The 27,150-nt window shown below is 48.2% G+C and overlaps 9 protein-coding genes across 9 annotated transcripts; 5 read left to right on the forward strand and 4 right to left on the reverse strand.

The window, feature by feature from the left end:
* Positions 1–58: 58 nt before the first annotated feature.
* BC939DRAFT_505240 (Alpha/Beta hydrolase protein) lies at positions 59–1,575 on the reverse strand (the record flags this gene model as incomplete). Its single annotated transcript, XM_051560630.1, has 5 exons — positions 59–464; positions 571–661; positions 746–831; positions 928–1,048; positions 1,149–1,575. The coding sequence occupies 5 exons, from the start codon at positions 1,573–1,575 to the stop codon at positions 59–61; spliced, it is 1,131 nt and encodes a 376-aa protein (XP_051409950.1).
* Positions 1,576–1,702: 127 nt separating this feature from the next.
* Positions 1,703–2,632, forward strand: BC939DRAFT_458588 (uncharacterized protein). The gene is made up of 2 exons (XM_051556624.1): positions 1,703–2,103; positions 2,249–2,632. The coding sequence occupies exons 1-2, from the start codon at positions 1,839–1,841 to the stop codon at positions 2,593–2,595; spliced, it is 612 nt and encodes a 203-aa protein (XP_051409951.1). The 5' UTR covers positions 1,703–1,838; the 3' UTR covers positions 2,596–2,632.
* On the reverse strand, positions 2,633–4,757 carry BC939DRAFT_426228 (Zinc/iron permease). Its single transcript, XM_051553170.1, has 3 exons — positions 4,299–4,757; positions 3,262–4,182; positions 2,633–3,135 (listed from the first exon to the last, which is right to left on the reverse strand). Exons 1-3 carry the CDS (start codon positions 4,345–4,347, stop codon positions 2,792–2,794), a joined length of 1,314 nt encoding a protein of 437 aa, XP_051409952.1. The 5' UTR covers positions 4,348–4,757; the 3' UTR covers positions 2,633–2,791.
* A 284-nt stretch (positions 4,758–5,041) lies between these two features.
* On the reverse strand, positions 5,042–7,087 carry BC939DRAFT_399698 (P-loop containing nucleoside triphosphate hydrolase protein; the record flags this gene model as incomplete). Its single annotated transcript, XM_051552495.1, has 2 exons — positions 5,042–6,478; positions 6,668–7,087. 2 exons carry the CDS (start codon positions 7,085–7,087, stop codon positions 5,042–5,044), a joined length of 1,857 nt encoding a protein of 618 aa, XP_051409953.1.
* Positions 7,088–7,970: 883 nt separating this feature from the next.
* Positions 7,971–9,793, forward strand: BC939DRAFT_241794 (WD40-repeat-containing domain protein). Its single transcript, XM_051550941.1, has 3 exons — positions 7,971–8,126; positions 8,479–8,897; positions 9,217–9,793. The coding sequence occupies exons 1-3, from the start codon at positions 8,105–8,107 to the stop codon at positions 9,640–9,642; spliced, it is 867 nt and encodes a 288-aa protein (XP_051409954.1). The 5' UTR covers positions 7,971–8,104; the 3' UTR covers positions 9,643–9,793.
* On the reverse strand, positions 9,677–12,102 carry BC939DRAFT_458600 (uncharacterized protein). The gene is made up of 4 exons (XM_051556625.1): positions 11,830–12,102; positions 11,666–11,707; positions 10,823–11,131; positions 9,677–10,696 (listed from the first exon to the last, which is right to left on the reverse strand). Exons 1-4 carry the CDS (start codon positions 12,032–12,034, stop codon positions 9,945–9,947), a joined length of 1,308 nt encoding a protein of 435 aa, XP_051409955.1. The 5' UTR covers positions 12,035–12,102; the 3' UTR covers positions 9,677–9,944.
* A 2,095-nt stretch (positions 12,103–14,197) lies between these two features.
* BC939DRAFT_505246 (uncharacterized protein) lies at positions 14,198–14,882 on the forward strand (the record flags this gene model as incomplete). The annotated part of the gene is made up of 2 exons (XM_051560631.1): positions 14,198–14,248; positions 14,346–14,882. The coding sequence occupies 2 exons, from the start codon at positions 14,198–14,200 to the stop codon at positions 14,880–14,882; spliced, it is 588 nt and encodes a 195-aa protein (XP_051409956.1).
* Positions 14,883–15,437: 555 nt separating this feature from the next.
* Positions 15,438–17,103, forward strand: BC939DRAFT_458605 (uncharacterized protein). The gene is made up of 3 exons (XM_051556626.1): positions 15,438–16,359; positions 16,457–16,723; positions 16,887–17,103. The coding sequence occupies exons 1-3, from the start codon at positions 15,566–15,568 to the stop codon at positions 16,912–16,914; spliced, it is 1,089 nt and encodes a 362-aa protein (XP_051409957.1). The 5' UTR covers positions 15,438–15,565; the 3' UTR covers positions 16,915–17,103.
* A 2,497-nt stretch (positions 17,104–19,600) lies between these two features.
* On the forward strand, positions 19,601–24,763 carry BC939DRAFT_241942 (uncharacterized protein). Its single transcript, XM_051550942.1, has 12 exons — positions 19,601–19,659; positions 19,780–19,881; positions 20,051–20,513; positions 20,692–20,958; positions 21,062–21,628; positions 21,730–21,912; positions 22,026–22,235; positions 22,339–23,195; positions 23,317–23,409; positions 23,509–23,840; positions 23,934–24,261; positions 24,360–24,763. Exons 1-12 carry the CDS (start codon positions 19,651–19,653, stop codon positions 24,636–24,638), a joined length of 3,690 nt encoding a protein of 1,229 aa, XP_051409958.1. The 5' UTR covers positions 19,601–19,650; the 3' UTR covers positions 24,639–24,763.
* The last annotated feature ends 2,387 nt before the right edge of the window (positions 24,764–27,150 follow it).

Consider the following 27,150-nt stretch of genomic DNA (forward strand, 5'->3'; position numbering starts at 1 on the left):
GAGAATAAAAGGCACTGCAATAAACGCGGCTCATATGCCCATGCTTTATTCTGTTCTCTTAGGCAGAATGGTCAGGGAGGAAGGGACGCGGTGGAAGAACAAGTCGCTCATTCCTCTTCCAGAACGAGACTAATTCTCGCGCCATTCTATCGGGCTCATCCTCCTGAACCGCATGTCCCGAGTTTGGAAAGACCAACAACTGGAACTTGCCCTGCATCTGTGCGATCGTCATATCCTTGTCCAGTCGATCCGTCCCAGCAAGGACCAATAGTTTGCCTGCCTTCGCAGACAGGAATCTCTGTGTCAAGCCCGTGAACCATTCCTTCCAGTACTGCTCCGATGAGGCCAGGTCCGTACGCCAAATATAACTAGGATCCTCGATCGTTGAATCTTTAGAGAGGACCACTAAGGGTGGAAATGATACCCGTGCCGATTCTAAATTTCGAACCGTTCCTGACTTTACTCTGAAAGAAGGAAATGATAATGAGGCATGTTAGATCGAACTCAAGATCAAGTTGCCAGTTAAGGTTTCTTGAAGAACGATATTGGCGAATAAAAATGTTAACATACCCCCACTGAACGACTTTGTCGAGGGAGCGAAAGATATTAGGGCGTCGTTGCAGCCATCCATTCATTTTCGCCAGTGCCTCGATCGCCACACCTACAGGTTCAAGGAGGGAGAATATAAGCAACGTATCCCTGGATAAGCACAATAGCCCTTCATCTGAATGATCAGGCGCCTCACCTTCAACAATATCCAGGACAGCGACTCCGACGAGGTTGGAGATCATTCCACGCGATGCCGCTTCCGATACCACGGCTCCGCCCATACTGAATGAAGTCAAAGAAAGAACGCATGCTGAGTCGCCTGTAGAATAATATCTGTCCCTACAGCTGCTCCTGTCCATGCCCAGTGAGGCTCCTTACCTGTGTCCGACCAGAATGATCTCAGGAAGTTGCTTGCCGTAAACCGCATGGATAACATTCTTCAAGTCCCTTGTCAATCGGTCCAGTGACAGGTTATTTTCATCGCCTGACGTTGTCTCTCCTGTGTTCATAAAGAGGAAGAGGACAGAGCCGTGGTCAATGTGGGAACAAACTTACAGAACAGCCCGATTTTTCTTTTCAAATGGCAATAATTCCTTTACCATGTCCTCGACAATCAAAGCTCATAATGCTTGCATCCTGTCCAACAATCTTTTTAATCTCCCTGGCGGTTAATGCGAATGACAGTGCACATAGTCCAGCGCCATGGTGCATCACAAACAACGGTGCCCCAGGTTTTCCATGCGTTTCGAATACATTGAACGTGATCTCGGACTCGCCTTCGTTTTCGCCAGGCACCGTCACCAGTCGTTTCTCGTCAAAATAGGCATTCCATTCTAGAGGTGCATACCGGCTCGATACGCTGAAGATGGACGGGCCCCCTCCAAGTTTGGATGGATGTATTGCAGGCGACGGAGATCGAGAGTCAAAAGAGCCACTGGTCTCGTTGTCGCCGTTGTCGTCCTCGCTCTCGTCGCCAAAGTGTGGTGGCAATGGTGGTGGCCTTGCCTTGTACATATTCCTAAGCATTTCGCTCGTCATACTAAAGTGCGTATACCTATATATCGATTACTTTAGTCCTATTTATGTTGCGTTGAGATAGTTGGTTTATTCCTGTAAGGGTGTATTGCGGTGCAGTAAGCTGTGATGGGGAGTCGCTCGTCAGAAGAAATGGTTTCCCATGTTTCCTCCACGAAGTAACGACAAACCCAGTTTACGAAACAGTCACCCGCAGCTCCACCGCACAAAAAGGCTAGGAGCCTTACTCCGGTTACTTCAACCCAAACCATGGGATGGAACGTCATGAGGACACGGGTATAAACGAGCAAGATCCAGGATCATCCGCCTCCGATGCATCAACTATCTCTTGCCCAAACTCGCCTACACGAAGTTCCCGTGGAGCAGGCATCGCTGACAAGGGCTCCATAGAAGAGTTAGCCGAGATCCAGGAGGAGCTCCAGAACGTGCTTGAATATGTCGACCACGGGATGATTCTCAAGAGTTTCGAGGCCCTCAGTAGGCTGACCGATATTGCTGTCGCCAATTGCGAAAATCTCGGTACTTTACTATAATGCGTCCTTTGCTTTAATCAATGGCTTTCTGTATTCACACACATTGCACCAGAGCATTAACCAATCGTCTTATACCATAACATTGACGTTGTCGGTAATAACAACGGCAACACACAATGGAAAATAACCAGGGCTGGCCTCGGATAGTGCTTCAATCGGCCAAAAGGCAGGGTTCTGGACTGGGCTCAACAACTGCTGGCTCTTTGCTATTTCGCATTACGGAAATGCGAGGTCTGAGGACCAACGTTTACAAGAACCACATCTGCATCATCTCTACAACAGCGTCAAGACCTGGGCTGATGCTCTCGAAAAGTATGGCCTTGTCAATTATGAGCTCGGTTTTTGGGAGCAGGATATTCTCGAAACCATTGAGGTTTGTTTGATCAACGCGATCGTCGATGTTCCACCCATTGCGGTCATGGATCCGGATGAAGACGAGGAAGACGACGACGGGGATCAAGATAAAGACGAAAAATAAAAAAAAAGCAGCTCACGAGCATATTTAGGGAATTGTTGCTTGAAAGACTTAGCATTGGATTATTTTTATTTTCTAGCGATAACGAGGACAGATGGCAATAGGTATCGTATACAGCGAAAGGACGTTCATGCAAATAGTGATAGAAGATGGAGGTATAAGATGGGCAGAAATAACATGGAGATGGATAAAAAGATGATTATGCAAAGCGACCAATGATGGCCATGACAGCGGCGCCGAACCAGAGGGCAAGAAAGCACATCGACTTGACCTTCTTGGACTCTTTCTTCAGTCCTACGTTCAGATTAAACTCGATTGCCAACAGATTGACGTAGCCCATGTACAGCAAGATCCCTGTGGAGATAGAATCAAAGATACCCTCTACCAGCAAGGATGACTTTGAGTTGGCGCTGTACGTGTTCGAGATACCAATGCCGATGGCTGCACCGATTGGTGTGGTCAATGAAAAGATGAAGGCGAGGACGTAGTGGGTATATGTCGTATCAAAAGCGAGATCTGCGATCCTTGCTCCCAAAGCAAATCCTAAGGACATAAGCAAAAGATTAAAGTTGGGGTGAGATGTCCGTTTCTTTTCCTTTACAGCATGCGTCACGTAGATCGCTATCAGTTTGAAATCATAATGATCATAATGACAAGCTAGATACGCACCTTCAAAGAACTGGTGGAAAATCAAGGCAATCAAAAGTCCTGTAAACTCGGACCCGGTCGACACTCCAAGAGAGACGCCAATAATGACAGAATGGAACGCAATGCCTGCTTCCAGTATGTATGTGGAAATGCGACGCTGGGACTCGTCCAGAAACGACAGACCATGTGCGTGAGAATGACCGACTTCGTGCGTATGGTGATGATGACTACTCTCGGTGTTGCTCTTAGCCTTCTTCTCGTGTGCATGGCCATGGCAATGGCCATGTTCATGATCGTGGGACTGAGAATGCTGTGCAGCCTGGGATATATTCGAGTCGTTCTTGGTGATAGAGGATCCTGAGGAACTGGCGACGACCGAGTGCGATGTCTCCTGAACTGGATGGTCGATATCACACGAAGTGCCTGAAGAACAAGTGTCGTAGCATGGTGCCTCCTCGACGATGGTGATGCTGTGTCCAGGACAGGGTACAGCCGCGACTCCAGTGGCACCCAAACCGCCCAGATCAATGTTGAGGTCCTCAACCCCTTTGCTAGCAGCGGCTTCGCGCATCCTGCGCTCATTGTGCTCCACCGCGATGAACTCTACCCAGTGCATGAACAGTGAGGACATTAAAATGAAGAGTCCCCCGAATGCGGTGTAGTTTTCTGAAAAAATCGGTCCCAAGCACGGTGATGAGAGGTTTGACATCGCTGTTGGCATCATATGGATAAAGGCCGTTGCAAGAATAACACCTGTGCCAAACTGCTTTCCAAGGAGCAATACTCTCTCCGAGATACGAAGAAATTGAACCTTGGAGGCAATTACTGGCATGAACACACCGGCAGTACTGGCCACGAGGATGATGAAGATGCTGGCGATATGCAGGCCGTTGTTGTATTCAAGTCTCCCTTCGGCATCTACCGAACACTCCTCAAGCGACTCTATTGGAATAAAAAGAAAATCTGTGAGACTGACTGAAATGTATTTGGGACTGGAAAGAACCATGGAGATGCTGAGTAGCCACTATGTCGTAGATTTTGACAAGTCATTCACTCACCTGGATCGTCGCGACGAGTGAAGGTCCATGATGATGGTGCTCCTGCCATTTTGAAGCGCGATGTAGCGTACGGATGAAAGGGCGTAGGAAATAAAGGAGTATTGTTTACACACAGCGAAACGAGCAAAAGAATGGGTGTCGATGCAAGGGACGGGTGATTCAACGGTGGAGAATCAACGCAGAGTGAAACGTAACAGTCGAGATCGAAATTCAGGATCAGATTCAGAACTAGGATTGGGATCAGGATCAGAATCAGGATCAGAACCAGGATCAGGAGGGTGTGGAGACAAGGAGGGAGATGCAAACAGCAAACTCTGAAAACCCCTGAGAGGTACTCGTTTATTGGCCAGTAAGGTACTCATTTCGCAGGGCCTGGATCATGTCGACTTTGCCACTGAAACAATTGCATTATTTATTGTCATTGTCATGGGAAAAAAGGGATAGTGATTGTAACTCGAGTTAACTCGAGTTAACTCTTCGATGACCTTACTGAATGTATTGTCAATTATAGTCTTTTTACTTAAGACATTATTGCTAATTGACAATGCAATCAGCGATGTCATCAAATTTTTCAGTTGAGTTAACTCGTTACAATCACTAAAAAGGGGTCTAGCTCACTCAGGCCCGCCGCTGTATGCGTATGAAAGATGTGTATTGCGTATGATAGATGTGTATTGGTACAAAAACAATGCGGAAAATGTATAATGAATATGATCCATCCAAGTATCTATGTTCTCTATGCTCTAATTGATAAGACCAGCGTTCTCTCGTGACTTCTTCTGCAAAATCTTCTTGTACTCAAGAATAGTTCCGTTAAAGACAGACACGCCCTTATCAACAACAATGATGTGGTCTGCGACCTCCTTCAACAGACGGAAGTCGTGAGAAACAAGGACAACTCCTCCAGTGAACGTCTTGATGGCCTCTGCCAACGCATCAATCGACTCCATATCCAAGTGATTGGTAGGCTCGTCCAATAAAAGCATGTGAGGACGAGACAGGGCCAACTCTGCAAAGACCAAGCGTGTCTGAAGACCGTGCGACAGGTGGCCGATGGGTGAGGTCTGGTGGGATCCCGTAAGACCGTACTTGCCGAGGGTCTGACGCCAATGGTCAGTGTCCTGCGGCAGGTCAGGAAAGCGCTTGCGCATGTAATCGATGGGCGAGAGGTCCATGTCGAGCTGATCGGCAGAGTGCTGGCTGTACTTGCCGAGCTTGAGCTGCATATGACGCTGGACACGACCCTGGGTAGCGCTCAGGTCACCAGTCATCAGTTTGAGGAGAGTCGACTTTCCGGCTCCGTTTGGTCCGACAAGAGCGACACGCGAATCCATGTCAATTCCGAGATTGACGCCTCGATAGAGGGAATCCTTCATGTCGCCAGAGTAAGCAAAGGCAACCTCATCGAAGGCCAAAACTGGAGGGGGCAGCTTGTCAGTGTCTGAGAACTTGAATTTGAAGAGCAGTGGTGGGTCGACCTTCTCAATAAGACCAGCAGCCTCCATCTTGTCGATAATCTTCTGCTTGGACTTGGCCTGTCTGACCAAATTGGCATAGGTACCGGCCGAGGCGATGAACTTCTTGATGTGAGCAATCTCCTCCTGCTGCTTAACATAGGCCTTCATCTGATTGACCTCCAACTCGGCACGGGTCTTGACGTAGGTGTCATAGTTACCACCATAGTTGACGAGCTTTCGCTTGTGGTTCAGGTTCATGATGTTGGTGCAGACTCCGTTCAGGAAATCCTGAGAGTGAGAGATGAGGATGAGGATACGGTCGTACTTGGAAAGGTAGTCCTCGAGCCACACGCAGGCCTCAAGATCCAAGTGGTTGGTGGGTTCGTCCAGCAAAAGAAGGGTGGGCTTGACGAACAGGGCTTTGGCGAGGGCGACACGCATGCGCCATCCTCCAGACATGTCTTTGGTGGCCTTGAGCATGTCCTTCTTGGTGAAGCCAAGACCGTGGAGCAACGTGGCAGCGCGGGTATCGAAGGTCGCGGGGTCCAGGCCTTCGATACGCTCATAGATGTCATCAAGGAGAGGGTTCTCTCCGCCATCGACTTCAGCGAGAATATCTTCGACCTGCCTTTCCAGACGCTCAACCTCTAACTTTGCCTCGGTGACAACAGCCTCGATGGCATTAAAGTCCGAGGGGGCAGCCTCTTCTTGCAGTAAGTAGATCTATAAACAAACGGCGAAGTGTATGTTAGGGGCTGAAGGTTATAATCGGGTGGAGGGGAAATTGAGAGTGTTGCGTTGCTGGTGTGTGCTGAATGCCAACAAGATTGTTTCACTGTGTGTGCCTGTCTGTGCGCAACAGAGCACAAAAATTCCGAGATCAAGAAAAAGGAAGCAGGGCAAAAAACTTACGTCGATGTGCTCAGGAATAGGGACTTCACGAGCAGCCAGACACTCGAGGAAGGTCGACTTTCCGGACCCGTTTGAACCAATAAGGCCGTAACGACGACCAAAGTTGAGATCGATATCGGTGTTCGAGATCAGCTCACGGCCGTGGAAGGACAACGAAAAGGACTCGATCTTGATATCGCGGGACAGAGGCTGCGATGTCAGCACTCCGGTCGAGTTACGGTCGCCTCCCCTCTGCTTGGCAAGGTCCATGGCACTCATAGCAGGTGCCAATGAGTCGCCGTCCTCATTATCGCCGCCAGGGGCGGGGGTATTGCGGCCATTGGTGGTCGCAGGGCTCGAAGCACTTGAAGACTTCTTGGCAGCGTCCTTGGCAGCCTTGGCCGCAAGACGCTTCTGCTTTGAGGCGGAGAGGGCGGACATGATGGGATGGTGTATGTATGGAGAGGGGAGAGGGGGATAAGGGGAGGGTGAGGAGAAAGGAGAAAGGGGAAGGAGGAAAGGAAGGAACCAGCGGCCACTGTGGCAAAGTCCGCTAAATGACAAAAAAAAAAAAGCTGAGGTTGTTTGGGTTCGCCCAAGGAAAAGTTCACGTACAGAGAGCAAGCCACTCCAAACTCTATATATATATGCAGGCATTTTCTATATAACGCTACATATGGTATCGTCAAATGCTTATTAGTAGGGATTGTCAATGGCTATCACAGTGTGCTCCAAAGGAGTTTTTCCCCTTAATCAAAAACGGTGGATTAACAGTACTTGCGAGCCACCAGGCTATTGGCTCTCCCTTTTTCCTTATTACATTCCAACATGGGTGATAGCCTCAACTACCGCGGTCAGCTCGCCGGTACGCATCCATTTAGGCATCTTGATGCTCAATCTGTCAAAGGAACATACACCAAGAGGATACCTGGATGCCAGTCGAACGCAATGGCTTTATCGATGCCACTGAAGGGATATGATGGATCGATCGATGGATACTTCGACACGGAGTCACACTGCGGATATTCTGGCAGCAGCAAGGGCAGCAGCATCACATACCTAATTCCAACTCGAAGGGCTGGCACGATCGACAACCGACAAGCTAAATAGCCGGCAGCAATGGAAGGTCTCCGAAGCGATCACCCTAATTTACTTTCGACATCGGTATCAACGCTCGAAGAGAAGCAATTGGATGCAGTATGCTGATATCCCTCATAGGACCTCCTCCATATTTCAATACGAGAGCTCGGTGTTTATTTCGACTCGACTACAGAACTAGACAACCAATCGGACAGGAATCCGCAATCGACAGTTTTTAGAGGGGAACCTATGATTCACTCCTGTGGGCAGGCTATGTTCACTGATCTTGGAGAGTACTAACTGCGTTTACCCTGTCTTGACACTCTAGGTCATCGCGACTGGGTCACTGCCGTCGCCACCAGCACCGAGAACCCCGACATGATCTTGACGTCCTCGCGCGGTATGTGGTAACAGTGCATCACTTTTAACGGCAGGATCCACGGCAGGATCCACGGCAGACGACGGCGCGGGAGATCAGGAAGCAGCACCCTGGAGTGAATGGGCATGTTGGGCAAGTAGATCATTGATGTGCAACATAGCGCAGGACGCCCTCTTCACAACACCGCTATGCTGGATTTTTGTATGCTTTTGTTGACAAGGACAACTCTACACTGCAAGACCGGCGGCACGCCTGAATCGCCTTCATTATATTCACGAGCACCATTTGAAGCGCCTCCCTTCAAAGAACGAGGAGTTCCGTCTTAAATCAGGGTAGCTGACGCTGTCATTCGGCCTCTCTTTATTTATCACAGACAAGTCCATCATCGTCTGGAGCTTGGTTCGCGATGACGAGGGCAACTTTGGTGTTCCCCGCAAGTCCCTCCACGGTCACAACTCTGCCGTCCAGGATGTTGTCATCTCGTCCGATGGTCAGTTCGCCTTGTCTGCTTCCTGGGACAAGACCCTCCGTCTCTGGGACCTCAACACCGGTCTCACCACCCGCCGCTTCATTGGCCACACCAACGACGTTCTCTCGGTCTCCTTCTCTGCCGACAACCGTCAGATCGTCTCTGGATCCCGCGACAAGACCATCAAGCTGTGGAACACCCTCGGAGAGTGCAAGTTCACTATTCAGGAGGATGGTCACACCGAGTGGGTTTCCTGCGTCCGCTTCTCGCCCAACCCTGCCAATCCCGTCATTGTCTCTGGAGGCTGGGACAAGGTCGTTAAGGTAATGAATCTATCGTGTTTGCTTACCCTGCTTTTCATTCTTTGTTATCATATGGATCATTCCTGCTTGGCGCTCTTTCAGCGGCCTAGCTGCTCCAGCAGAGAAAAAATTGTGCTTTAAATGATATCGACCTACCTTATCTTTGTTACTTCAGAGGTGGGCTTTGCAATCTACCTATGAGAGAAATCTTCCACATGAGATATTTGATCCTTCACGATTTCTTTGGTTGCAATTGGTCGTGCCATGCTATTGGGTTTTATAATCGTTTAACTTACTAATACAGTTGTGATCTTTCTCCTTGTGCGCATGTGTGTTTCAGGTCTGGGAGCTTACCAAGTGCAAGCTGCGCTCTAACCACATTGGACACACTGGCTACATTAACACCGTCACCATTTCACCCGATGGTTCCCTCTGCGCCTCTGGTGGACGCGACGGCATCACCATGCTTTGGGACCTCAACGAGGGCAAGCACTTGTACTCGTTGGAGGGCAAGGGCGATGATATCATCAATGCCTTGGTCTTCTCGCCTAACCGTTACTGGTTGTGCGCTGCCACCTCGTCCTGCATCAAGATTTGGGACCTGGAGTCCAAGTCCGTTGTCGATGAGCTCAAGCCCGAGTTCACCAACGTCGGCAAGAAGTCCCACCCTCCCCAAGCTGTCTCCTTGGCCTGGTCCGCTGATGGCCAGACTCTCTTTGCTGGTTACCAGGATGGCCTTGTCCGTGTCTGGTCCGTTGGTTTTTAAATGATTCTTATCTTTTTATTCTTTTTTTATTCTTAAAAAAAAAGAGAAAGAAAGAAAGAGAAAAAAAAGAAAGAAAAAAAAAAAAAGAAAACCAACGCGATGGGAAATCCTCACGAATAAAAACAAAAAAAAAAAAGTCAGTTTATCTATGCATCTGTTTGTGTCTCGGCAACGTCTGTAAACTGCTATTTCTTTTTCTTACTTTTTATGGATAGTCATATAGATGGTGGGCAGGGAAGAAGATTGACAGAGGAGTAGTTGTCTCTAGGCTATGTATGCTCGAATGGCTCAGTGAAGCAGCCTTATTGGGTGTAGTTGGCAGGGAATGAGCCTTCACGACCATTGAGCTTGCCTGTCCACCAGTCGTTTCGGCTCTCTGTCTTCTTGGTAACTGTGATAACATCGCCCTTCTTGAACGACAGATCTGTAGCCTGCTCGCCCACAAAGTCGTACAGTGCCGTCACGATCTCGGGCTTGACACCGATCCTGGGCGGCACGCGTGGGCCTGTCAGATTGGCGTTGGTATGGTTAATGGCTGCAGGATGTGAGCTGTTATCGGTCGAGATACGTCCTGGTGCTGCTCCGAAGGACTTGCGTCCAGCTGCCGGTGAAACTACTGAAGGACTGTAACGAGGGAGCTGACCGGGTTCATTCTCGCGGGCCTGTTCATCATGACTCGAGCGACCGTATCCACCACTGTAACGACCAGCCCCTGAGGAGACACTGCGCATGGCTGGTGATGATGATGCGTAGCTGCTGTTTGTATCTGCGCGGTGGATGCTATGGTTGCTGCTCGACGCCTTTGAGTTAAGTGCTCTGTAGAGGATATCGGCCTGTGGTGGGGGGGTGATAGCGCCTGAGAGGAGCTCGGCTGCTGTGACCTTTTGGCGGTAAAATGCTTCGTTCGCATCCTTTCTCTCGACAATGACCGATCCTTCAATTGAAACGCCGGCAAAGAGACCTTTGGATTTGCTGTAGGAGTAGATGGCGGCGACGCTATTCACACTTGCGGATGCTCCAGCCTCTGCGGTTCTTCCAATCGGTCCGGCAGCAACTATTTAAAAAAAACCCCCCCAGTGGACAATGAGTGTGACAAAGATGTATCACAAAAACAGGTTTTTTTTTGCTGATGTAGTCCATTACTATCAGGCCATAAAACCAGGTCATGCAATTTTCGTACCTGACAGGTTTCCTCCAAGGGTAACGTTGCCTCCTGTGGCAAAAGACTTGACAGCCGTCTTATTGTTGAGGACGACGACAAAATCTGTGATTTCGGCACCAATCTGTCCTCCAAAGCCCATGCCTCCAGTTCCGATAGCAGACGGTGCTGACCAAGAGCCATCCTCGAGACGTGCGACGACAATACCGGAGCCTGCGCGACCGGAAAAGAGGAATCCAGCCTTGACGACTGTAAAAATAGCGAGTCCCTGAGCTTTTGAGAGGATATCTGGCGGAATAATGTTGTCCACACCCTTGGCGGCGATCGGGTCTAGAATAAAAAGGGAAAATATTACAACCGAAATTTAGTACCATGCATAATGACAAAATCAGCAACGGGCAAATTCTCTTGCAAGGAGCAACATCCGCTGTCCTAATATTGCAGTGCTTTTAGTCGAGAAAATGAGCTGGTTGGCAGGCTGTGTTGTTCGTTGCTTCTTTTTGCCAAGAGCGAAGGGTCTCATTTTTCTTTTTTTTTCATCGATCCTAAATGCCTTTCACTATCGCCACTATAGCACAATAGCTCAACAAGACAACAGCACAGTAAGCAGATCGCGTATCTGCCATCCCTTTTTTGTGTTTTTATGGAGCACGCTGTCTCATTTAAGAAAAGCGCCGTCAATGTTGAGCCGAGTCGTGTCATGTCGGAGCTTCCTATTCGAGTGTCACTCGCAGTTGAATCCAGTGTATACATATCCATGATATTGTTCCTTATGCCCAGTGTGATGCTGGTAGCGATGGCTAAGGAAGAGCTAGTTGCAAAGGTGATTAGGTTGTCATGAGAAGGAGGGAAGCGCCAACTTGCCTACAAAAGCGTTGAGGATCTTTGAGGCCCTTTTGCACTCTCCTAGAATGACGAAGACGTAAGGGCGTTTTAAGAAGAAAAAAAAAAAAAAAGAATACGTTAGAGACGGTTGAACCTCAAAGGCTACCCTTGGAGTGGGGGTCGCTCCTCTGGTGAGAGCGTACCAGCAAGGTCCTTTGGAAGCGGACTGTTCATCTTCATGCTGCCCTTGACGGAATTCATCGCGAATGAGGATGTGAAGAGGCAAAGAGGTGGATGAATGATGTAGTAAGCGATTGCTTCTGAGAAGTGGGATAAGCGAGAAAACGAATGTGTGTGTGTGTGCGTGAGATAGAGGGAGGGAGGAGGAAAGGAGAGGAGAGGGGTCATCCGTCCGCATCACATCTACATCCACCAAAAGCGCGCTTTTTTTTTTTAGATTTTGTACTCCCATGGGCCACTTGCAAGCTGTCTACTACAGCCCAGCCGATACCAATCGAACCCATGCTGTATGCCACTGGATACCTCTCATATAGACACCGATGGGTGTGCAATTGCAACTGCTAAACCTTGTTCATATCAAAGAGGAGGAGGACCTTGCCTACTAGCTCTTGCTTTGGATCCCGTTTTCCTTTCGGTCCCAGTGCAGCGCAGTCATCATTTCAGGGACATGGTTTTCCTTTTTGATTTCTGTACCGCGCCCATAGTTAGAATGTTATACGTAAAAAAGCGTAGCCAAACCATCCTTCTGAAAGCCATGGAGACACTGGCTAGGGGTTCGTTGCCCATCTCTCCATGTTTCTTTATCATCGATCTGTGGTACTTACATCCACGTTTAGTAGGTGGATATTGCTCAAAAACAAACCATTTTCACGTAAACCCCTCGCTTTCATAGTCCTGGAATTTGTGCTTCGCCCTCAACTTTTTTTTCTGACTGTAGTAAAGTTTTCTTGCTTGGTAACCCTTTTTACGCTAGGTCAGCGTTGCGCGTCTTCTCTTTGAGCTGTAGTTATCTTCTCGATTGTCGGTTATTAAGATGACAGAACTTCATAAGCCAGCTCCATGTACAAGCTGGCGAGATAGGCAATTCAAAAAAAATGAGGTCAAGTACATCACCAAGCATTGTATCCGTCTCAATGAGCGTCCAGGTTGTCCACTAGAGTGAGACAGATATTAAGACGATAACTCAGTTACCGAAGACGAGCACGATGGAGCGCTAGAGGTGATCAAGATGGACTTGAATGAACTTGACTATGGTCCCTATAGAATAACAATCACTGTTCTCACCACAGAAGTACGCGATCCTTTTGCGTGACAGCGGCAGATCGATGTTAATATATGTCGCGTCGCTCTTTAAACAGCCCGGTATTCTTTTTTCTTAGGAACTATGCATTTAATAGAGCTGTTGTTTGCAAACCCTTTAATGACAGACCTGGGCGTGCCTGGACAAAATCGGCGGTTGCATGACTATAGTGCGTATTCGCGCTATCTACTACACGCCGCGGCTTGTGAGGAAAGGAACTTGATCCTGAATTACAACAACTGCGTGCCCTTAACAGCCTCTTTCCCATCGCTCCCATCTATGACCCTGCTCATACCTCTTCTTCTGCTTCAGCTTTACAGCTTTCTTTATCACCATTTTATTTCCTCTCATTTTCCTTTGCAGTTTTAATTCTTCTTTTTTTTTTTACGCACTACAACTGGGTGTAGAGGTGGAAGCAGCGTCCGTGAATATGATCCTGGTCCGAGACGTGGACGCGGATGTCCTAGACGTATATATCTCTTACGTCCGCGCAACCCAGCAGTGAATCACGTACGAGGCGTTCCAGCACACCTCCCAGTCCTCAACTTCGTCGTCGCCGTCTAATTCGATCATGGTAAGGATTGTTCGTGCGCTCCATAAGTCGATGTTACAGACATTCACCTGAGGTCTAGCACAATCCTACACTTTAGGTTAACACAAATGATTTGAAAACAAAGTACTCAGAACTCATCTTTAACTCCTAGCTCTGAGCTACATTGTAGTTATCACACGTCTGGCAATAATTACGAGGTATTCAAATCTATCGTGATAAATTCAAGACAATCGTAAAAGGGATGCATCGCTGGGACGACGAACTCAAGGGCAGCGGCGACAGATTTGACCCAGCGAATCTTTCAAGGCAATGCTCGGGATTAATGACGCCTGATTCAGAGAGCAAAGGGGTACCTCGATAACGAGGCTCCATCTCCGTTTCTGGAACAATTTGGCCAAACGCTGGGGGGATCTGGTCAAATACCGCCTCCGGGCATTTGTTTCCCGAGTTGAAGGAAGGGGTAAGTGCTCTGTTTCTGTCTCTCAATTCAAGTTACCGTTCTCAAATCGCTACACGTATCTTCCAATGCCAGCCTACAAGGACAGCTTCTACTTGATCAGCAGTTGACGGAAGCTGTTTTAAGGAGGAGATCAGGCAAGGAAGCAAAAACAAACTAGCCAGGTATTCAGAGAATCCAAAGAGGTTAAGAAAATGACTCTCCTGTCTGGGAGAATTTTTTTTCGAAAGCTGTTTTTCCATGGCAAAAGAATCAACTACGATCAACGCACTTGTATGGCATTTCCCGATAGTAAGTCTTTGTCATAGGCGCTTGATCTGGGTTTTTTGCCTTGCTAAGATCAGTTCGATACACTTACGACCAAGCCTGTATTCACACCGGGTATAAGAGGGCCAAGGAAGATGTCAAGGCAGCAACCAAGGAGAGCCTTCTGGTCATAGACAGTAATACTCGGTCGGAAATGCACCTACTCACTGGCACTCTGCAAGCCGATGGGCATCAGCTCCGGAGCTATGCTTATAGCCTGACAGCGCAGAAAAAAGGACGTAGCAAAGACGAGGACAGCAGTGAAAGCGCCTCCCAGAGCAGCGCCTCTTGCTCCACAAAGCCTCCGAAAGCGAGTAAGAGCAATCAGCAGGACGTCGCGGGCACCAGCAAGGCCTCGACCGAGTCCACGGGGACCAAGGTGAAGCAGCTAACCGAAGCGACCCTGGGTCCGGATGAACTACAAAAGGAGTTTGACGATCAGGAGAGCTACGTTGTGCTCGCCATCGATCCAGATATTAAAAGCACCGCGATGGCTGTAATCGTGGATTCGCCTATACCTGAAGAGTCCTGGAACCTGTCGTTGTCCAAGGGATGCCATACCTGGAACAGCTGGCGACACGAAACTGTTAAGGCACCTCAAAAAAGACAAACGAATTGAGGCTGCAGAGGCCATGGTGAGCATCAACGATCAAGAGGCAAGGATTCGGCCTGCCAGGTGTTCTAATCCTCAAGGAGTCGATTGACTCAGCAGTTCAAGGAGCTCAGGGATTTGTAATATAATATGCAGACTCAGTCTTCACGATTGAGAAGCTGGGGACCTTCCACGGGTCGAGGGACCTGGAGGTTGCTTGTTGTCGCAAGGAGCAAGAGGAGAAGGCCGAGGTCTAACATGCAATCAGCGGGATGCTCGGACAGCCCGGGGGAGGGCGAAGATTGGTCAGAGACGACATATGGTCGTCATTGGCGACCAGCATATGACTTTGCGCACAAGTTGAACTCCACGACCAGTCTCCAGTTCGATCGGGACCACGCCGCTGGTTAGAACATGGCCTACGCTGCCGTTCAATGGATAAAAGACTTTAAGCGCGCATCAGCGCTGCGCATAACAATGCCTTAAAATTACGTACATGTACAAGGAGCAGTGTAACATTCCATCTCTAACGCGAGGGAAAAACGATTGGCCGTCTGCCTGTTTCCCTTTCTCAGCCGGGGACCGGGAATATGTCTTGCTTACCTGCTTACTCTCCTCTTCCTTCGTCGCCTTCTTCTTCATTCCCTATCCCTCCCACATCCCCTCCATCCTCCACTCCTACTCCTCATATAACCTAACCTGATCTGCCAATGGATCCCAACAAGACATACACTGTCCAAGAGGTCCAGGCTCACTCCAGCCGGGACTCGTGCTGGGTAATCCATAACAACAAGGTCTACAACATGACCTCCTTCGCCGCAGATCACCCCGGTGGGGACGACCTCATTCTCGACCACGCAGGACAAGACATCACTGCACTCATGAAGGACGAGCTTACTCACCTGCATTCGGATGGCGCATACGAAATGATGGATGACTTTCTAGTAGGCGTGATCAACAACAGCAACAGTAATATAACTGCAGCTACAATTCAATCAAGTGCTGCTACGAGAGAGCTGAAAAAGAGGGCACCACAAGAAGGAAAAACACTCTCAGAGGAAGACTACCTCAGGCCCACGGACTTGATTGCCGACAAGAAAACAAAGTTCTTGGACCTCAGCAAGCCATTGTTGTACCAGCTCTGGAACAGTGACTATTCCAAGGCCTTTTACCTTGAACAAGTTCACATTCCTCGTCATCTCTCTGGTCCCGCACGAATCTTTGGGTCGCCATACCTGGAGGTCTTTACAAAGACCCCCTGGTTCATCATCCCCATTTTCTGGCTGCCCATCGTCACCTACAATATCCACTGGAGCCTCGGAGCCGGCCTGAGTCCCGACCAGGCAGTAACCTTCTTCCTCAGCGGCATGGTTCTCTGGACACTGGCGGAATACATCATCCACCGATTCCTGTTTCACCTGGATGACCTCTTACCAGACTCGACCGTCTGGCTCACAGCCCACTTTTTGCTGCATGGTATTCACCATTATCTACCCATGGACAGGTCCGTATAAATTCTCTTTTTTGCTTTTCTGCTGTGACTATGATCAATTGACTGACGTACTTTTCATTTCATGTTTATCTTGTCATTCTGACAATAGGCTGCGTCTTGTTATGCCTCCTGCCCTGGCTGTCGCTTTAGCCCTCCCACTCAACAAATTGGGCCACACTCTTTTTCCAGAGCCCCAGGCCTACGCTATTATGGCTGGAGCATTTTTTGGATATGTCCTCTACGACATGACTCACTACTATCTGCATCATGCCAAGGTCTTCAAGATCCACTTCCAAGAGATGAAGACCTATCATCTCGCTCATCACTACAAGAATTATGATGGCGGATATGGAATCACCTCCAAGATTTGGGACAGGTGAGTAAAGCATCCTGTAGCTCCTTATGATCTTTCTTCTATCTCTTGGTCTCAGCTTTTTTTTTTTTTTTTTTTTGAACGTCTTTACACTACTCGTCGCTAATATTAATATTTTTCACTCTGTATTGCGCATGCATACATTCCGCTCACTTTTTCCGTGTAGGGTATTCAACACCGAGCTCAAGCTTTGAAAAACGACGCGCATACATCGGGATAAACAACAATAGCGCCTGGCACGCTTTGCAAGAGGGATTTCCTGGATAACACCATTCGCTTTCACTTTACTCTCTCCTTTATAGTAGTACTAATATCTTTTCGCTTTTTGCGCTTTATACTGTGCCATATTTTCGCCCTAATAAAACATTCCTCCTCTTCTCCCACTTTACCACTTTGCTTGATGGTCCTTATTTTCCGCTCCTTGTTCTCACAAAGTGGAAAAATAATAAGCGATCCGAGCCGAAATTGCTGTCGCAGTAAATGTAAACTGGAATGGCACTGTTCAAAAGCTTGTTACCATATCCTATTCATTCCCGTCTGGCTCCGTGAATACATAGCCATCTTTGTGGATTGGTTCTGTCTTTACTTAATAAGTGTTGTTCCCTTGTCGGTAAACTACAAAATGAAGCGAGTTATGACAACGTCTTCTAGATTATCCATGAAAAAAGCCCTTGGTGATGCGAACCATAGGCGCCAACATGACTGCAAGGTCGTAGAAAGTACGCAGCTCAAACGACTCTGAAGAGTTGGGGTCAGGGCCGTTGGGTTGCATACATCTTTGTGCGGGCAGAGCGATGTCTATTTCAAACTTCCGAATGTTACGCATGAACAGGATCAACGCCATTGTGTCCAATAGAGCCGCTGTTGGTGGGGATTCAGAGGCGGACTGCGCCCAGCTCTCAAACACAGTGCCCTGTTTTAAAGTTTACAAAAAATTGGTGGCAACAAATATATTTTGATACGGCATTCTGTTCCTCGATCGGGGAGAGGAATGGAGGTGCTGAAACAGTCGAGAACTTCAATAGAAATGAATCACATCTTGGTTGCCCAGTTCTTTCTTGCATAAGCCAATTCGCACCCATTTCTTCCTTCGCGTTTATTCACTCTTTGCACATCTTGGCCTCTTTCCTTTTTCCTGCAGTTTTTCTATACTCTTCATGTAATGGCACCAGTACCCAAGCCAGCTTTCTCACGTTCTCTTCTATTTCTCTACTTTCAGCCCCACATCATGCACCTTCCACTCACAATCCTCTTCTCCCTCACTTCTCAGTCTCACTGCTTCAGTCTCTTCGGCAATATCCTTTCCCATCGACTCTAGTTAGCAGATTCGTTTCACATTCATTCTCATCAGCGAGACTTTCCTCATCGATATACCCATTTCGTCTCTTTCTTTCTGCCGCAGCGTCATAATATCTTGGCCGCGTATCCTCAACAAAGGGCATAGATAACCCTAGGCGTTTTAACATCTATCCTGTGGATTACGTCCTGTCGCCCATGTATGCCCTCTGCAACATAGAGGTCCCAGCAGGGTTGACTTCAGTTTGGGATCATAACCTCCCTCCGCCATAGGGTCATTATACCCGTCTTCTGTATTCTCGACAGAGAACATAGACCATTTCAGAATTTCGGCATCCGACCTTTGGACTATACCCGCTTTCAAAGGTTTCCATTACCTTTGGTTGTGCCTTCGAACCCAGAACCACCTCCTCCACACGTTAAAATTAAAATCTTCTATTTTTATCCGCTTGGCCTTATTTTTTGGAGTTGTGCAAAGGGATAAGGGAGACTCTTTTCCGAGCACGATGACTTGTAACCTACCAGCACTCAAGGCTGACTGATAGAAAGTCAGCCCACGGTGTTGAGAGGAGCTATATCGAAAACAAAAATTAAAATTATATTATTTACGAGCCCCGTGAACCTTGATATTGATGAAAATGCGTTCAATGTATCTTATGAAAGTCCAACTTGGCCGAGTGGTTAAGGCGTGGTGGCCTGGGGCAAATTGAACGCATTTTTGTTGAGCAAAATAAATTACTCCTGAGGCAGGTGTTTTCTCTTCCTTTTTCCAGCAGCCTGCGGCGGGGACAATTTAGGCCGACTCATTGAGTTGGTCGACAAGGGGAAAGGACGAAGAACAACATGAGTGAAAGAAAGACGATTTCACCATCCCTCGGATGTATGGGTTCAACTGGGTCGAGATTCGCGATCTGTTCACTTTACAAATCCATGTAATTTAGAATTAGAAAGGTTGAATAGTCCATGAAACTCTGCGCCTGGTCTACCTGTGGGTGTGCCCTGTTTCCCCTGCCCCTCGTTTTTTTCCGAGTGTGCTTTGTGCCTTATTCACTCAATTGGACTGGCTCTCTTCCTTTCTTTCCTTTCCATCTCACATCCACTCGCTCACACAATCACATCCTCCTCCTGTTGTCCACACAGGCTGGGATCTCTACTTCCTAATCCTCATCTGTATCCTCCTCCCCCTCTTCTTCGCTCCTTCCCTTCTCTCCGCCACCCTTTTTCATCTCATCTTCTCCATTGCTTGGGCCCAGTCCTCTTCTGTTCTTTTCTTCACGCCACTCCACACTCTGTTGTCATCTCTTTCCCTCTCTCTCCTTCACTCTCTCGCGGCTACAGCTGGCTTTATTCATCCCACTCGGTAATGCCTGATACATTCTTTCCTCTATCCGCGTCATCATTCTGTCCGCAAACAGGCGCTTCTAAGGACGGCCTACTTTCTGTCCTTTGAAAGGCGAAGCGCGGGTAGTCGTGACCCTGATACTCAATCATTGACCCTGGCCTGACCTCAACGCCGCCATAATCGAACCTTTTTTTCTTCTTCTTTCGCCTCTGTCTGCCACCCCGCCCTCAGTCCTTTCATATATCCAGCAATAGAGAATTGAGTTCAATTGTCACTGTTTTGTCCTGTCAAGATGCCCCTAGTAGGTCTAAAATAGAACTCGGCAAAACCGGGCTCCGGCTGGGTGCCACTGTCCAGGCATGATGCCTTAATGCCTCGATAGAACCAGTAAACTTATCTATCGTCGTCGGCTTGACTTTAGGATAGCTATCAAAGCCGAATCCAAGAGATTACGAGGAAGCTGCAGACGGAGCAGCGCGTCAAGGATGCCACTACTGTGATGCGAACACGGCATACCAACCCTGTAAGCACTAAGCTCTGCGTTCTTTTATTTGGCTCCTATCGCGTTGCCTCTCCGTGCTCATACTTAGACTGGGCGGGATATCAATGCCGGAGATGCCGTCAGCTGCATGTCGTTCAAGAATATGGGCAATACTGACAGATCTCTGAATTGAATTCATCAATATCTCTAGGCCGCCATTGCTCAATGCGAGATCACTCTGCAGGAGTCCCAGAAGCGTATCGACTACCTGACCAAGGAGATTGAAAAGCTGCAGATTAGGCAATCCCACCAGCAACAACAGCAGCGCATCCAACAGCATCAGCAGCAGCAACAACAACAACAGCAGCAGCATCAACATCAGCATCAGCACCAGCAGCAAAGGCTTCAGAGCCAAAGCCTCGATTATTCTTCGATCTCGGATTCGAGCATGGATCCCATTTTAGCGGGCGAGGATGAGTATAAAGATCGTGATTTGGTCTCAAACGCGGCTCAATATCTCGCGGGTGACTTTGGCCCTGTCCCAATTATCAGCCCGCAGTACCAAGGCGTGACGGGATCAACTGTCTCGTTGGGCTCAGGCACGACCATGGACTCTCCTCAGGTGGACGCAGCTGTACTGGAGCTGCCCAAAAAACCCGCCTATACCAACCTAGGTAAGCAGTTTACGCCAATGTTCATTTTGGACTGTTCTGTACATAATGCTCAATTCATTATTTCGCAATTATTGAAAATGACGGAACTCCAAAACCTTGTATATATGTCAGGACACAAAAAGCGGGTCTTTATTGAGACTAACCGGAGGCATGTTTTCTCCTTGTTGTACTTTTTTAGATCTCTTGAAGTCAAGTACGCCTATCACCACTGCCAAGATTTCGAACAAATTGCGCGAACTCGCCTTCAAACTTGATGTCGAGAAGAAGCTGAAGGCGGGTTCAGAACGCCTGGCTGTTCTTTACAAGAACGATCCCTCCATGGGAGACAAGAAGAACAGGGCTGGCGTCAACGGCGAACTATTGGAAAGTAACGAGAAGATTGTCTTACTCAAACGCGCTCTCCAAAAGTACCAGCAACTTTTTGTACCTGGCATGGAGGATGATGGTAAGTGCGCATAATAGAGGTTGTTACTTCAAACAATTGAGTGAAACAAATAGGCTTGCGAATTATTACCAACCGAAACTGATTTATCTTGAGTATTAAATAGATGACAGCGAGCCTGAGGTCAACAACAGGATTGGTGCGGGTCTGCGCAAGCCCAACACTGGAACTTTGGACATCCGTGTCATCGCAGTGAAGCAGCAAAACAATGCCCCTACACGAACATTGAAATCGCCGGAAACACTGTGCATGATTAAGGTAGATGGAGTGCCTCGCGTAAAAACCCGACCTGCTCGCTCTGGCACCCAGGGCGCTCGATGGAACGAGGATTTTGAGATCCCAGTGGAGAAGGCGAGTGAGGTCGAATTGACGCTTTACGACAGACCAGACAACCATTTGATTCCCATCGGTTGTCTTTGGGTCAAGATCTCAGACATCACGGATGAATTGCGTCGTAAAAAGGTTGAGATGGAGAGTGGTCCTGGATGGGCGCCGGCAGGTGTTGCTGGACAGGTCTCTGTAGGCGAAAGCGGACAGCTGGATGGATCTGCTGCAGCTGGCCCAGGTTATGGCGGCGCGTTCAACAACACCAACTCGAACGTTACTGTCGACGGAATTGAAAGTTGGTTTGATCTGGAGCCCGTTGGCCAGATCTGTCTCAAGCTCAACTTTGGTACACTACAAAATGCCTGGAGATATGGGTTGGCATGTTTGATGGGAAACAGCCAGGCAACACGCTTACATATATTCTCTTTACTCTCTCTTACTCTTCAGTCAAGGACACAGTCGGTGTTAAGCGATACCCTTCGCGTCTCGGTCGTGCCGGAGCCGTACGCAAGAGAAAGGGCGAGATTAAGGAGGTCAATGGACACAAGTTTGCTGTTCAACAGTTCTACCAGATCATGCGATGTGCTCTGTGCTCCGATCTCTTCTCTGGCGCGGGGGCTCAGTGCGAAGGTGAGCACCCATCTTTTTCTCTATCGTTACTAATGTGTCGGCAACAAAACACCAACAGGGATTGGTATACCACAATGAGCTGACCCACTCCCTCTCGATAACACATACCCTAGACTGCAAGTATACATGCCACCGCAAGTGCTTCGAGAAAGTTGTCACAAAGTGCATCTCGAAATCCAAGGCTGAGGAAGATCCGGATGAAGAGAAGTTAAACCACAGGATCCCACATCGCTTCGAGGCATTCACCAATCTCTCTGCGTCGTGGTGCTGTCACTGCGGATATATTCTTCCCCTGGGCAAGAAGGGAGCCAAGCGATGCACAGGTATGCGTTTTTCCGTCTACTATATTTTTCTGGGGTTTGTGGAAAAAAAAAAACAATTAACATGGTTTACTCGGCGACATTTTCTTGTTTCTAATCTTGATAGAGTGCGGCATCACTAGTCACGCAACCTGCTCGCACTTGGTTCCTGACTTCTGTGGAATGGATATGGAAAAGGCCAACATGATCTTGATGGAGATTAAGCGCGCAAAGCGACACACGACAGACAGTCGCGTGAACTCTGTCTCGACTTTGGGCTCCAGATACTCTGTGCGACCCGGGCAAATTGAATCAGGCTATTCATCCCCAGTCGACAGTCGTTTCCCGCCTGGCTCCCAGAGAATGGAGCCTGGTTCGCCCGATTCTCGTGGATCGTACAGACAGCCAGGTTCACCTCAATCGCAAACTGCATCCGTGCTTCAAAACCTTCCTCAGCCATCGTCACCCCGCCAGCCTCCACCAAAGTTGCAGATGCCTTCTCATTCCGGCTCTTCTGCTGGAGGCTCTTTCCTGGACCAGGGTGCTGGCTATGGTTCGTCTGGTTCTCTCGATCTTTCCTCGCTTTCGTTGAAGCACGAGTATGGGCTGGAAGAGCCTGGCCAACTACAATACGAGATTGAGCAGCAGATGGTTATGCAGCAGCAACAGCAACAGCAGCAACAGCAGCAACAGCAGATGTATGAGATGCAACAACAGCAGCAGCAGGAACAGCAGCAGGAACAGCAGCAGCGTCTTCAGCAGGAGCATCAGCAGCGTCTGCAGCAGCAGGAGCTGGCGCATCAGCAACGTCTCCAACAGGAGCACCAAATGCAGGTCCAGCAACAGCAGCAGCAACAGCACCAGTACCCGCAGTATCAGCAACAGCAGCAACAATATCAGCCATCCTCATACGGACAGCAACAGCGACCCATGCAGCAACAACAACCACCTCAGCAAGCACAGCAGGCAACCAACCAGATTGTAGTACGTTTACTTATCTCGACCATATATATATGGTCGACTATCCTTGAACCCAAGTGTCGGGATAATGTGAATGAATCGGTGCATTGGCTGATCTCTGTACTCTTTTGATCTCTTATCATAGAAAACATCGCCATCAGGCGGATTGCAGCCTCGGAAGGTCGGACTGGACGATTTTAATTTCTTGGCTGTTTTGGGCAAAGGAAACTTTGGAAAGGTATGCCTCGTATTTGGTATCTTGACGGCCCTGCGAATTGCAACGAGCGATAAGTAGTGAAACTAATCACTTAGTGCCGTTGTCGTACTCTACACACAGGTCATGTTGGCAGAGGACAAACTTACAAAGGGGCTGTATGCCATCAAGGTTCTGAAGAAGGAATTCATCATTGAACACGACGAAGTGGCAAGCACACGGTCTGAGAAGCGTGTGTTCCAAACGGCCAACAAGGAGCGCCATCCCTTCCTAGTGGGCCTGCATTCTTGCTTCCAAACCGAAACGCGTATCTACTTTGTCATGGACTATGTTTCCGGAGGAGATTTGATGCTGCACATTCAGCGCGAGCAGTTCTCGGAGAGACAAGCCAAATTTTATGCCTGCCAGGTTCTCCTCGCCTTGGAGTACTTTCACAAGAATAATATTATTTATCGGTAAGGAGGCCATCTTACATTCATGTCAATCGTATTCGAAATTATTTATAGTTCTAACAATCAATTGCCTATGTCCATTTTTCATTTCTGTAGTGATTTAAAACTGGACAACATTCTATTGGCCCTGGATGGTCATATCAAGATTGCGGACTATGGTCTTTGCAAAGAGGATATGTACTACGGCTCGACTACAAACACCTTCTGCGGTACTCCCGAATTCATGGCACCAGAGATTTTGAGCGAGCAAAAGTATGGTCGCGCTGTTGACTGGTGGGCATTTGGAGTGCTGATCTATGAGATGCTGTTGGGTCAATCTCCGTTCCGTGGCGATGATGAGGATGAGATCTTTGAGGCCATTCTGGAGGATGAAATCCTGTATCCCATCAACATGTCGCGAGACTCTGTCTCCATTCTGCAAAAGGTATTTTTATTGAAGAATTGATTACGCGCTATGAGCAGCAGTCTTCGTTGATATGAATCAGCGTTGTACTCATTTTTTTTTTCTTTATAACCCAATAGCTCCTGACACGCGACCCAGAAAAGCGACTTGGAAGTGGCAAATCTGATGCGGAGGAGATTAAGCGCCATCCATTCTTCAAAGGCGTGAACTGGCAGGATATTTTGGAGAAGAAGGTCCCACCGCCTTTCTTCCCCAAGGTGCGCGGACCCACGGACACGTCTAACTTTGACACGGAGTTCACACGCGAGATTCCAGTGCTAACACCTGTGCACAGCCACCTCACTGCAACGGATCAGGCAAACTTCCAAGGCTTCTCTTATGTAGCCGAGTGGGTTTAACGGTCGAGGGGTTCAAGAATCGTCGAGTAGAGCAAATACAAGAGAACATCAGAGCGACGGTCGTAGTTTTTGGAGCCAGCCAACATTATCTGAATAAAATGTAAAATAATAATAAACAATCTAGAGAGATGATGGTACTCAGGGACCATGCATTGCGCAGCAAATGTTTGACGCCCATGATGCTTGTCGACCGTGCACGACCGACGCTTTGCTTTTTTTCCCCTTTTTCTGATCGTCTAGCTTCCTTCTCCGATCACACCACTGCTTTGTTGTTCGTCATCTGCCTTTGCCAGCCCATATTCCACTATATCCGCTTCTTTCTACTACGGGACTTATTACTCATGATCGTCTTCAAGGCAAGTGAACAACAAACGCACCCGCCGGGTTGAAGAGCACCGCAGCCAAACCCTAAAAGCAGACATTTGCATTCGACCTCTGTCTTCTCCGTCTCAGTTGCGCAAATCTCTTAAGCCTTTGTTCTCTTGCTGCTCATTTTTGGCCCTCTCTTGTTCCATTGCACCAAACAAAACAAACAGGTCATTGCGTTCTTCGTGGACCCGATCCTGGAAGACCTACGACCGTATTCTCGACCTGTGAGGAAACGACTGACGTCACCTCCTCTGCTAGGTAGTCTGAACTTTTCCGCACTAACTCGCTGATTGGCTCGAAATAGCGTTGGGTTTTATTGTTTTCTCGCGTGCGGAAATAATGAATGTGCACTAAGAGAATTTACTGGCAGTGAGAACCAGCATTAACTTCATCTATTCCTTTTATCTCGCGTACTGCTTTCTGAAGGAGTGCCGCCGCAGAAACAAAGTAAGTCTCCGTGCACTTCCTGGTCTTGCCATTGTGAACCACTCGACCAAGCTCCATCCAAGCCTGGCGAATTGTCTCCTCACACTCCCACATCACTTGAGCCCTTTCCTCCTCCTGCCGTCTTCTTTTTTCCTGCATCTCCTGTTGTCGCACGGCTTGGAGTCGCTGCTCCTCCTCCTCTCGTGCTGCTTGTAGTTGTTGAAGTAGATTCGGAGAGAGAAACTCCTCTAACGGAGGGCCATAATCCTCTTCCAGGACGGTTTCCTCATTCTCGTCAATTGACTGTCCCGTTAAGCTCAGTTGCATTGTTGTCAAAGCACACTTGGAACCCTGGATAGATCCTCGATACCAAGAACATGTGCTTACACGGTAGACCGTGTTTTTCGTTGTCAGGGCAAGAACAGGAGCGGAGCCATTTGTCCGACAATATATCGATAGCATATTGCGCCTCAGGCGGGGTCTGAAACGACAGCACAGAGATCAAGCCTTCCACAGACTTAGTAATGTCGATCAATGTTCTCGCCCGAGCCGAATCAACTTGGATGGCCTTTTTACGCCGTGCCTCCTCGTGGAATGTTAGGCGACGGGGTTGAAGGCCGCTTGTGATCTTGAAGTATGTGGTGCGGTACTGGCTTTCCACCACACCTAGCAGGATGTAGATGAGTTCGTCGGCTCGCAGGTTGCGCTTTCCCGCCAGAAAGTTTTGCTTGAGGTTTCGATGCCATCGCTCCACAAGGTTATTTGTGTTAATATGTTGATGGTGCTATTTCAAATGAATAAAGTGCTTCAACGTTAACAAATTGACTAGAATAAGACCAGTTACATATCGTAGACCAGGCCATTTAATGAGATAGTGTATGTTAATGACTTTGATTTGTAGTTATAGTATATGTGTATATGTATATGTATTTGTGTATAGTAATTATTATTAAAGTTAGTTCTCTTTTTCACTTCCTTCGTCTTGTTACACACAGCTATTTAAGAGCACCGTTGCCAAATGATAGAATCTCAGTCTTTGTCTACTCAATCACATACCCAGACCCAAACCTATTGCGCAAGGCGATCAGAAAGCTGAGATCTCAATTACTTACTGAACGATAGAGAGGTGCCCATCGGCGCATGCTTTCCTTGTTGATCCATTGCTTCTCCATGTATTTAATGAGTACATCAGCATTCTGAAACCGCTCTTTAAACTGCTCCCATTGCTCTTCAAGATCAGCCTCGGTTTTTGCTTCGCGTATTTTTCGCAGTAGCGGACGCATTTGTTTTGCATTTGCTATCTAGAATTGCGCGGAAAAGAGTCGTGTTAATGGTTTGAGAGATATGACTGTATGCCCTCCCTAGTATTTTCTATCCTTACGGAAGTGCTTGTCCGAAGTTTCTCCTCCCATAGTTTCGCGACATGAAAGAGGCACAAGTAAATAGAGGCGCACGGGAATGCGCTTCTGATTGCTTGATGTTCGGTCTTAGCACAGTCCACCATGAACCTTTCCATCCGGAGGTTGCACTCCCTCTTCAGCCACGAGAGCCATGCGATGATCGGATACCTGTGGTTATGCAGTCGCTGTCAGTCTTTATACCTAACATTGTCTTTTATGCATCTCCATTCGCGTTGACGTACTGTGATTCCGTGTTCGAGATCATGAACGAGATAGGTATCGCTTGGAGCGAGCGAACATCCTTCACCAGAAGAGTA

The sequence above is a fragment of the Gamsiella multidivaricata genome (genome assembly GCF_025024155.1).
Source record: "Gamsiella multidivaricata strain RSA 2152 chromosome Unknown BC939scaffold_54, whole genome shotgun sequence".
Lineage (NCBI taxonomy): Eukaryota > Fungi > Mortierellomycota > Mortierellomycetes > Mortierellales > Mortierellaceae > Gamsiella > Gamsiella multidivaricata.